The sequence below is a fragment of the Mustela nigripes genome, chromosome 12, assembly GCF_022355385.1.
Source record: "Mustela nigripes isolate SB6536 chromosome 12, MUSNIG.SB6536, whole genome shotgun sequence".
NCBI classification, from domain to species: domain Eukaryota; kingdom Metazoa; phylum Chordata; class Mammalia; order Carnivora; family Mustelidae; genus Mustela; species Mustela nigripes.
The window spans coordinates 62,312,538-62,324,723 of record NC_081568.1 but is presented as its reverse complement, the minus strand read 5'-3'; the positions used below and the strand labels follow the sequence as shown (position 1 = coordinate 62,324,723).

The 12,186-nt window shown below is 35.4% G+C and overlaps 1 protein-coding gene across 4 annotated transcripts in view; it reads right to left on the bottom strand.

Annotated features, from left to right (window-relative positions):
- The window catches only part of CPEB4 (cytoplasmic polyadenylation element binding protein 4), a 62,617-nt gene that overhangs the window by 11,869 nt on the left and 38,562 nt on the right, over positions 1–12,186 (bottom strand). For 2 of the 4 annotated variants that reach the window (XM_059417380.1, XM_059417382.1), the window contains 2 exons: positions 4,378–4,401; positions 2,475–2,648 (listed from right to left, as the gene is read on the bottom strand). In XM_059417380.1, coding sequence (XP_059273363.1) covers positions 2,475–2,648; positions 4,378–4,401 — 198 coding nt within the window. The remainder of the gene's footprint in view (positions 1–2,474; positions 2,649–4,377; positions 4,402–12,186) is intronic. The other 2 variants (XM_059417381.1, XM_059417383.1) reach the window with 1 other exon arrangement.

Below are 12,186 nucleotides of genomic sequence, written 5' to 3'. Positions count from 1 at the left end.
TGCTGCCCATTTCTGTAATATCATCTGGCTCATGTAAGAGAGACTGGTAAATAGTGGAATGAAATCACCATAATCTGGAAGTTGTACTGGTTTGCAAATCACTGTTCCTGGGGAAGGTGAACTAGTGGGAGTAGAATTTTAACATTCATCAAGAAAAGAAAAAGCCCCTAGGCTTGTCTGATATGCAGGCAGCCATGCTCCTACTCTCCCAAAAGAAAATGAAAAATGAGCACAACAACCAGGGCTCCCACACTAGAGAGGCACAATCCCACCTGTGCAGGGCTCTCATCTCCTGGGAGTGTGCACTTCCTCACATGCTCCCAGGTCCAGTTATATCTGCACTGCCTCCAAGCCTGTAAGCCAGCATTTCTGCTCTGTTGGTTTTGTGTATTTTCAGTATTCCTTAAGGCAGCCTCTAACCACACTGAGCCACTTGCTTAAATTGTCCAAGTCATTTCCAAGGTATTAATTCTTTTTGTTAATGCTTCCAGTACAAAGGTAATTGGGTTCTGAATTATTTGCTTCCTACCCTATTTCTCCAGAAACCTTATAATCTTTAGTGTATAATTCTTCAGAACACAACATTCTCCAGGAATACATCTTGCACATTATAGTAGAAAGATCTGTCTACTTAAATTGCTACTGACTTATCAATATGCTTGATGATTATCATTTTTCCCATTAATTTTGCTGTTTAAACCATCTTCTTTGCCAGACTAGTCATATTTACCTGTGCCTCTAAAAATTTTAGAAATTGCACATTTAAGATTGCTCAGTAATTTTCCAAAAAGATAGAGACTATCTGGGCCAGAGAAGGACTTTACTCCAGGCAAGGTCAGACAAAATTCAGTCTTTGCTCTCTTTTTGTGTGTAAGCATATAATTCATTCACTAAACACCATCTGTGCTAAAGATTTGACTTTCAAGGGTCAAAGACCCAAGAATCCATAGCACTAAGGAAAATGAGGATTCCAGGCAAAGAAAAGAATAGGCCGCACACAGGAGCTTATTAGAGAGGCCAATACTGTGATCACATGGTCAGCCCAGCATGAACACTTTGGAAAGCTAGATCTTCTGAGAACAGGATGAAGACTGATTCAGTCTAGCCTGAAATCCCAATACAACTTCCACCCAAGATAATTTTTCATAGATTAGACAAAAGAGAGCTGTGTTTAGTTCAATCTTTGATTTTTGAAACCTTTTTTTGAATTAGTCTTCCAAAAGATTGACCCTTTTAAGGAAAATGAAGTGACTCAATACATTTAATCTAAATTGGAGCTTATTAAACATTATTATTAGACCTTATAGATTTTTAGAGAAAACTATTCTATTCTCCGTAACATTAACTGGTTTATTGTCATTTCCATTTAGGAAACCAAGGCAGAAGAGATTAGGAAAACAACCATTACCACCAACAGTAAGGATATATGGTTCCTATACGGTCTGCTACTTGAATTTTAGTCTGAACTTGAACTGGGGTCACTTAGACCCACAGACGAAGAAAATATTGCTGAACAACTAATCCTCTAAATCTCTGGCTGGCTCCTAATGCAGGCCTCAGCTCAAATACTACTTCCTTAAAGAGGATATCCTTGGGACACCTGGGTGGCTCAGTTAGACATCCAACTCTTGGTATCAGCTCAGGTCCTGATTTCAGGGTAATGGCCTCAAGCCCCACGCTGGGCTCCATACTTGGCATGAAGCCTACTTTATCAAAAAAAAAAAAAAAAAAGAGGCTTTCCTTAATCACCTTATCTGAGAAGATACCCTGAATCGTTATATTTGTTATATCACAAAATAGTGCAATATCACACTATTTTCTTTTCAATACTTACTCTCTGATATTTTCTTGCATGATTACATACTTTTTATCTGCCTTCCACTACTAGAATTGAAACTCTATGCACACAAATACTTTCTATCTTGGTTATACTGTAAACAAGCCTAAGAACAGTGTGTGACTTTTTAAAAGCCTGTAAATATTTGACAAGTGAAAACAAACTCAGAAAATGATAAAACTCTTAAGATTTCCTTTCTTGTGGTACAACTTAAGGGTTTATTTTTCCAAAGTTCATCTTTAAGATTTCAAAATTCAATTAACTACATTTCTGCAGCAGGTAGGAAACAAGAAAACATACTGAATGGGGCTAAGGCAGCACCCACAGACAAAACCACAGTAAGCACTACGTGTTTGGCCACAACAGGTCCCTTGAGACGGTTTCCCAAGGACAGTTACTCTTTTCATTTAGTCTAATCACTAGCTACAGCAGGTTCCCCAAATCCCAAAATCCTGCGCCCCATCGTAAACGAATCTTACCTGCCGGGATAGAAAGATAAGACAAGCTAACAATGCTATCAAAACTGGATACTTGGAGTCAGATCAGATTGTTATTTTAACAGCAACCACCATCTATGAGTTAGGACTGTGCGCCATAGTCCAGGCGTTATGTAATTATTGGGTCTTTGTAAATATACCTTCATCGATGTCAGGAGGTAATCCGCCCACAAACACCTTTCGAGAATATCGTTCCACTCTTTCTCCATTCTGGTGAGTGAAGCAGTGAGGTGAACCCAGGCCACTATGAAGAGGTTGATCCCCACGGCCATCATCCAAGAATCCATCTTCCATTGGAAACAGTGAAGACTGACCTGGAATAGAAAGCAGAAAAAAAAAGCTAACAGCAAATGTTCCTTGCCACTGCTGAGCAGACACAAGAAACAAGGAAAACGGCAGATTCAATAAGACTGCTTTTATTTTTCTCACTGAATAACAAATCACTTAGATATGCTCTTGAATTCCCATCACTTTAAAGTCTCCGTGGAGTCAGAGAGAAAGTGCATGGTTAAATAGAAGGCTGCTCAACTATCCCCCTGGGATCCAGACACTTCAGTGAGGTGAAATGGAAGTATAGGAGGAGGGAGCATTCTCTGGAAAGCAGCTGGCAGGAGACTCCATTGCCTTGGCAGGGCCCCCTGGCCAAGGGGCAACCTAGACATGTACACTAAGCATTAAATTCAGATGTTAGATCACTTAATTTTTTTTAAAACACAAAATAATATAGTCTACCCAATTTACTCTAAGACTGTCCTTAAAATAAACAAGTCAATTTTTAAAGTGAGCACTCATCTTGGTCTACCTTAATGGAATATAATCAAAACCCATTTAATGCTGTTATCCAACTTCACAATCTAGTCTTACAGAATTTAAGATTTTTAGGCATGGCAAAGATATATTTTCTTTTAGTTGAGTAATTAACAGCTGCCACTGGTGCTATCTAATTCTAAAAATGAGACATTAAGTTTGCTGTCTGAAAATCCTATCATACAAAATATATAAGCGAAAAAGACCAGAGATGCCAATGTGGTTCATATTATTCCTGTATTTACCTGACAACAAAACATGAACTTTGGAAATCATAAGCAAAACACTGAGCTACAAATAACTAGAATTTCTCAAGCACTGTTTTGTCACTTTTCAGACGGCCAATTTAATTCTAGGTACTACATAAGGAGTTTGTTAATGGCTCCTATAGAAATAGAGCTTCAGTGCTCTTCCTTTACTGAAATACTCCAATATCCTTTGTTGCCACACTTGTTTTCCTTTCAACTTTCTGAACTAAACACAAATAATAACAATATATTTGTTATGAATTTACCCTACAAAACTACACTCAAGAGTTATAAAATGAAGATAAAAAATACCTACAAAATTAGAAGTTATTCCCGAAATAATATTTAAAAATCACTTGCATTTGAAAGTTAAGCTATTTGACTATCTAGCTGACTTGCCTGTAAAAAGGCAAAGCTATCACAGTTGGTAAAAATCAGGTTTATTCAGGAACCTCTAAGAAATGATTCTTTAAAATTCTCTAAAATTTCTAGAGCTTTCCCCCCCCAGTGTTTGAAATTTATAGGAGTAGTCATTTGTTTAGCTAATCTCATTTTAAACCAAATGTATTATGCTGACTTAGTAGAAAAAAATAGACATAAGGTATTCAAGTATAATTGAGCTTCCAATATAATCAAGTATTTGAGACTAGTCACACCGTATTTTCCCTTTTAAAGATCCTTAATTTTTTTTTTTCTTCCAAGAAATTCCTTTCAGAAAGAAAAAGGTAAAATAAATCTTCAGATATAATTAAGCTGAGTTTGAGTTTATAATACAGGGACATTATCAATTCAAATTCAAATCCTACCATTCTGACTCCTTCAACTTAGAAAGTCTATAATCTTAACTATGACATATAAAGTATGTATGGATCAAAGCTACATTGCATTCCCCCCTCCCCTTCTTCCCCACAAGGGTAAGAAATTGAGCAATCTTGGGTCCTCTCCAAATACAACTGGTACATTCAAAAGTTAGAAACAGTAATGTTACCTCTCCTTCGCCCATATGTCCTTGCTGCATGTCAAATGAGAAAAAAAAAAAAAAAAACAACCTTTCAAACATTGTCAGAAGAATCAACTGTGATCTTTCATCTACCAGTTTTTGAAACTGAAAAAAAATAATTGACTATATTCCTCATTTCCTAGTAAATGTCTCAAAAACAAGGAATTTGGATGGTGAGAGGTCAATTTAACGCACTTTTTTTTTTTTAAGTTCTTCGAGGACACTGTAAAGCTGTACTGAATTTTACTTGTGGTAAGAGAAGTAGTTGCCTGTAACTGTCACCCAGGATCCAGACTAGTATGATACTAAGGTAATATGTAATATGATCTAAACCAATTCCAATCATACCGATCTTAAATGCTCCCAGAATTCCCTGCCAACTAGCATTTCAGTAAATATTTCAATACTTAATTCATGACTCTTTCAACACTACAAGATAAACAGCAATTTTATACCATGGCTTTATGATTAATACCTAACAAAAGAAATCATAACAAATGAAATCTTTAGGCAATTTATCAATTTCCTTTTAGCCAGAGAAAGTTTCTTATTCCTTGCCAAATTTTCCACCACATCCCAAATGCTGAAAAGTAAAAGTTTGGCATTTTATTGCCAAGTAGGTTACAGCTAAGAAGAGAAGTATATAATGTACTTATATGTATTTCCCTCGATACTTGACAAGTGGCAGCACAAACTTGAAATCAAGAAACTTTTGAGAAAATGTCTTCCCCGAAACAAACTGGCACTTAAAAGCCCAGCTTGTCCAATTACCTCGACCCTATTCAATAAACATTGCTTAAATGCCTGATCTTGCTAGGGACTATGGATGAACAGTACAGGGCCCTGACTACATGGAACTAGCAACCTGAAACGCCAGACAGCCACATAAGCAAACAATGACAATGCAGCATACCTACTGCTATTGGTGTTAGGTACAACAAGAACAGAGGAGAAGAAACTGGCTCAGATAAAAGAATCAGAGAGGGGGGTGTGGCATTTGAGGAGAAGATCAGATGGCATTTAAGACTTTAAGGAAAAACCAGAGGAAAGGGCATTGCAGGCCTGGCAATGTAGCAAATTGGGGTGCTGTAATGTTCAGGGAAAGATGCCTAGAAAAGAAGCACATGGGACAAGTGAGGGCTTGGCCAGTGTGTTCTAACAGGAAGCTGGGATAGATTCCTGAGTTAGAAGGTGTAGCACCTTTAAGAAGTCATTATACAGATTGCTCAGGGTTTTAATTCTTAGCCCACTAGATAAATGCTCAATATGTGCAACTCAGTTACAACTGAATTTATAACTTAGAAATACCATACAGGTATTTTCCAAAATGAAATTGTCTCATACCAAAATACATTTCTCCCATTACTAGATACATTGGATTTCACCAAAGTACTTGAACAAATGGATTAAAACCACACAAAATTTCCTTCAGCTAGGATTTCACTTTGCTAGAGGTCTTAAATTTGGGGTTGGGGGGAGGTATTTTCTCAGTCAACCTGACATAGGCTAAAAAGACAAAGATATCATAAAAGCAGATGCTTAAGAACATTCTATTACTATGACTGCTTCAATGATAATGGAGTTTGGGAAAATTAATGATTTGAAAATCTTGGTTCTGTCAATCTTAAAAAGTTGATTGATGCTGCTTAGATTTCCAAGAAAAGAGATATTTGAAGAGAGCAGACTTCTAAAATCTACAAAATTAACATAAAATTCTCATAGCTTCCATTTATCAAAAATAAATATAGTTTCAGTAAGGGTAAGTGCTACAGATTAAAGGCAAAAATCAAATAAATCTCAAAATCTTTAAATGTGTACTTTCAATCTTTGATCTTGTACCACAAAATTAAGCTGGTTAATATAAAAGAATTCATGGTTAAATTCTGAAAACTACCTAGAAATGTTTTCCCACATTAAGAGAAAATAAGTTACAGGTGTACAATGCTTACAACATAAAAATTGCCGAATCAGAAAGGGAAATTAGGGGCGCTGGGATGGCTCAGTGGGTTAAAGCCTCTGCCTTTGGCTCAGGTTATGATCCCAGAGTCCTGGGATTGAGCCCCACATCAGCTCTCTGCTCAGCAGGGAGCCTGCTTCCATTCCTCTCTCTCTGCCTACTTGTGATCTCTGCCTGTCAAATAAATAAATAAAATCTTTAAAAAAAAAAAAAACAGTAATATTCTGGAACACAGAAAAGAGTGTTTAATTTTTTTACTTCTACTTATTATAATGCTGTTAATAATTATATATTATTTTTAACATAGATTTTGACATGACATGCATACAGAAAAGTACACAAACCATAAGTATAGAATTCAATGAATTTCCGATAACATGAAGCTGCCTATGTAACCAGAACCCAGACAGTAACAAAATGGTAAATGGTGCCCCTTCATCCTACCCGTGAAAAATGTACTAACCACCTTTTTCCCAACTGTTTCAAATTATATTTGGCTTAAGATTATTATGATGCCGTACCTGTAACACAGATCTTTACCACTTTACTGAGGAAAATGTCAGACAGATTTCCAATCTCATGATTATCAACTGTCTCATTATTATTTGATAGTTCTCAAACATCCAAAGAAGTAGAAAGTTAAAAAAATAATTCCCTTTAAATATGTTTTAAGAAATCACATTTTGGAAAACTTCTAGCTAAGTTGCTGAAATAAACCCTGCCCATATTTTCCCTTTAATTACCAAAGAGTATACTGTTAAAAACATTTCCAAAAAATGCATGCTGTTATTAAATACAAATCTTCTAGTACCCATAGGGTTTTAAACGACTACTATTTATACCTTTATCTATTTTTATTTTTATTTCTTGGTTTTTACTTATAAGTCCTGAATAACTTCATGATTAGTACTAGTATGATTCAAGAAGGTTCTAAATGGGCTAGAAACATTCTAGCTATAAATTTTATAATTTCTGGATGCATGTTGTTATTAGATCTATTGAAAAGCACTTTATTTCCAAAATATCTTTAAAGGATTGCTTACAAATGCCCTATATTCATCATTAAATTCCCTCAAGCAAAACATTTTACTACTCTGGGACACTAGATTTGCAAAGAAGGTACAGAAAGACTTTAGCATGCAGCCATTTTCAGACTGGCACATAGTCATGTGCTGATATCTAAAGCTCTCTAAGACGTAGTTTCCATGAGTACTGTACTTCCGTGTGTACTGCACGATTCTTATTGTGTACGTGTAAAAATAAAGAAAACATAAGCAGGTATGTGGAAATATGATGAAATCTTTTTTCTAAAAACAACCACAAGAACCTTAGAGAGAAAAACTGGCATGGGGAAGGAAAGAAGGATTTCACTTCTTGATTTATCCCTTTCTGTACTATTTACATTTATTAACTATGTTACTATGCTTGTGGACATACCCCTTTTTTGTTTTCTTCTTGGTACTTATGTTAAAAACAAATTCTATATTAAAGAAAAACATCCTTTCCTCCATGAGAAGACCTAAACATTTTTATAAAGAAGATGAAGGATAAAATATTACTAGATTTTAGTAGGCAATGAAAGACTGCTCATACTCAGGCTAATCTGGCCCACCTTCTACCTCTACCATCTCCCTCTCATTGCCCCCAAGGTGAGAAACAGATAGCAATTCTATTTAGAAAAAACAGGCGTAGAGGACTCAGATTCAAAGATGTTATATAACTGATTTTTTTAGTAGGACTGAAAAAAAAAAGTATGTAGGGAAATTAGTTAAGTTAGTAAATCATTTAAAAAAGATAAAAGTCGGGGTGCCTGGGTGGCTCAGTGGGTTAAGCCGCTGCCTTCGGTTCAGGTCATGATCTCAGGGTCCTAGGGTCGAGTCCCGCATCGGGCTCTCTGCTCAGCAGGGAGCTGTTTCCCTCTCTCTCTCTGCCTGCCTCTCCATCTACTTGTGATTTCTCTCTGTCAAATAAATACATAAAATCTTTAAAAAAAAAAAAAGATAAAAGTCAAAGGCTTGAAGCTAAAAGGAATTAATCTGTTAACAAAAGAATAAAGTTGATAGAACCAAAAAGCAGACAATCATCATAAAGACCAGGGCATACAATCCAACAAAGATGCAAAGAATTATTTTAAATGATCTTATAAATCAACCCCTAATGTAATGGACTGACTCCCTGTCACAAAATTATTTTAAATATATGCCTAGTAGTTGGAATTTCACATGTCACATTGGCTTGTGTTTATACTAACTTATTCGTACAATAGTCAAAGAATGCTGATACGATACAATAAAGAAGAGACAAAGATATTATTTGTAAAGAGCTATTTTAGAAAAGGGTAGAGAATGGCACTCTAGTTTCTCTACATCCCTAACCCTCAGTTTTCTACAAAAATGGAGAGCTGAAGAGTGAATAACAAAAGATACCCTATATACACATGATGACCACACAGTCATGATCTTCAGTAAGTAGTAATTTCTTCCTTTCTGCAAAAATAAACCGTGTCTATATTCTGAGGTTGTCTTCAATAATTACTCTAAGCTTTTCATTACTATTCTAAGGCTAACAACTGCAGAGCACTTTAGAATTTACAATATATTTTTTCACCAAGGCATCTTTCAACATTCTTCTTATTGTAGCAACTAGAACCACATTATATACATTTTCAGTAAGTAACTATAATCTACATTTCTTGTGGGTAAATTATACCCTCCCCACTTTCATGGATTTCTGTGTACTACACCCCCCTTAAGCAAACAATCTTCCTCCTTTCATTCCAAAGAACTATAATTAAGAATTGTTCTATGCTAACCTTTTTAAAAAAGATCTCTTAACTAATCTCCTCTGGGACAAGCAAATATTTTAGTGGATGCTGCCAAGTGAAAGAAATCCACAAAGAAAAGGAAATACATACATGAATTTATTAAAATCTAATATATTTTACAGTTGTTCTTTAACTTTCCCTGCCAGAATTTCATTTCTGAAGCAGTTAATCCTATGAACTAATGGAATGGAATGGAAGGTTGGAGAAAAAAAGCACCAAGCACAAGCACTTTCATAAAGAGGTGGTTGCAAATGCATGTTTGTTGTCTAAGGCAAAAAAGTTTTCAAGATGGGTAAAAGGAAAATTAACCTTCCAATCTGGTGTCTGTATCAAAGCTACACCAAGATAGACCACAGGAATGTGAGGTAAGTCTGGCCCAAATTTAGAACTCCTTTCTGACTTGGCTGAGAAACTGAGTCAGTTGCTTTTCATAACCATAAAATGGATGTTCTAACTATATACCTATTACATAAAATTTACTACGAAAAAGTATCTGTTCTGGGATAAATTGTGTTCCCTCCTCAAAATTCATATGCTAAAGTCCTAACCTCCAGAAACTCAGAGTAGGTCTGTATTTGACATCAGGGCCTTTAAAGAGGTAATTAAGGTTGAATGAGGTCACTGAGGTAGGCCCTAATCCAGTATGACTGATGTCCTTAAAAGAAGAGATTAGGACACCATTCATGCACAGAGGGAAAATCATGTGAACACAGAGAGAAGATAGCCATCTACAAACCAAGGAGGCCTCAGAAGAAATCAACCTTGCTGGCACTTTGATTTTAAACTTGTAACCTCTAGAACCAGAAGCTCTGAGGAAATAAATTTCTGATTAAGCCACCAGTCTGTGGTACTTGTTAAGGTAGTTCCAGCAAACTAATACAGTATGCAGAAAGTAGCTACGAAGTTTGGTTTTTTAATATACTTAACATCCAAGGATTTTGCCCAAGAATGTCCTCTTAAAAAAAAAAAAAAAATCTCTACAACTAATAACAGAGATTGATTGAATAATTTTTCCACAATGTGCACCACAACATTCTTAGTACAGTTATTAATTATTATTTGTTGCATTATGGTGGCAGGGTCTCTTAAAAGTCATGAGTGGTATATGAAGGTTACTGCATAGTATAAAAACTGACGATTGAGCATGGCCAAAGGGGAAAAAAAGTAATTTGATCCACTCGATGAGTAAGCTCTTTTTATCTTTGTACATGCAAATCCCAACATTACTTCAATATAAACTGCTGAAGCTGGTAGACTACTCTGAATCTTTTTGTCTTTTTATTTATTCAGGATTTAAACCCTACTTCTTTTCCAAAAAGCATTGAGATTACTTGAAAAATTCAAAACAAGTTATACAATGAAAATCATAGTCAAAAAAAAAAAAAAAGAAAATCATAGTCAAAATTCAGATGTTCAAGTGAAGAGAGTAAACAGTTCTCACACGCTTTTTATCTAAACAAAAAAGAAATGGCTTTCAACTCAACAGCGGCTTGGAAGAAAAAGCTCTGAAAGTTACAGTTGAGACAAAGTAGAGTAGCTATATAAATAATCACCTTTCTAAAGGTTCTTAAGCCTGAATAGATAATTTATGGTGGACAGGGAAGAAGAGCTCCTTACAGTTCCTTAAAGTCTTAAAGTTGAATAATGAATGTAAATCAACACAATGTACTAGGCTTTTATTTTCAGCTTTAAGGAGAGACTGCATGGATATGAGATACAAAAGGACTGCATTTTAAAACGAATACAGTAATTTTTATGTTATCTATTTTAATAATCAGCCAAAAAAAGCATGTTAAACAATAGATGATTTTTACACTTATCTTAATCCCATTTTGTTTTTTCCTTATAAATTTTTAGCGCTAATGTTCCTAACCAAAATATGTATGTGTATATTAGCACTAATATTCCTAGCCACAAATATTCCTAACCATTCTATTATTTTAACTACCTAGCAGCTCTATGCTAAATGATTTACATGCATTTCATCTTCATCACAATTCTGTGAAATGGATAGTAGTTATGAGTCCAAAGTTTATCTTCGTTAAATACAAATAGCGCTTTACACTAGATTTATAAGATGGGTACCCTCAAAACATGAACTAAATTGTCAGTAAAGTCACTAAAACATCAACACACAAATGAGATTAATTTATCTATAGAAGCAATCCACCATAGAAGAGGTTTCATAAATCTGACTGAAGAGAATGGGCAATGCCTACACCCACACCAAAATGATTAAAAATTGTCTCAACCTTCCTCCACCCCCACCTTGCTTTAATTTTATGATTTTAAAGTAATCTGCTATAATCTGCACTTTGCTATTGGAGAAACAACTCTGTCAGTCACCTACAGCATCTGGTCTACCTAGTTTTATTCCTTATTGAGAATGTATAAACTGGCATCTGGTCCTAGTTGGTTGATTATTAAGAACTAACACTTGAACAAATCTGATAAAATCAAGTTCTATGACCTTCTGAGGTAAACACTAGATCTGAGACCATGGCAGTCATAAACCCGCTAGGATTATACTTAAGGAACCAGCAGGTTCTCCCTCTTTGACAACTCTTTGTTCTTTATCTTCCTATCTTTCAGTTTGAGACAATTTTTAAACTCAGCCTGTATACCTTTCTAATAAACACAGTTTCCATGTATGCAACAGCAAAAACCACCCAGTCCCTTTCTAGAGTCTATGGACTAATAACATTTCAAAAAGTAATTATTTTTTACCTTTATTTTTCTTTGCCAAGAAAGGGTCACAAAAAATAATCTATTCATAAAAGAAAGGATATTAACGGCAAGGGCAGAGGAGGCAATCTCACAATAATAGACTCTCAAAAAATGAAGTGAATTTTAGCTTTAAGGAAAACCCATTAGAGAGTTCAGAGAGTCTCACCTCAACAAAGATGGACTCCAGAGGGAATGGATCTAATTTAGCAACTGCATGAGGAAATTGAGACAAAGAAGAGTTGACCACTTTGCCCATGATCGCACATCAGCATCTCAAATCCTGGGTTCA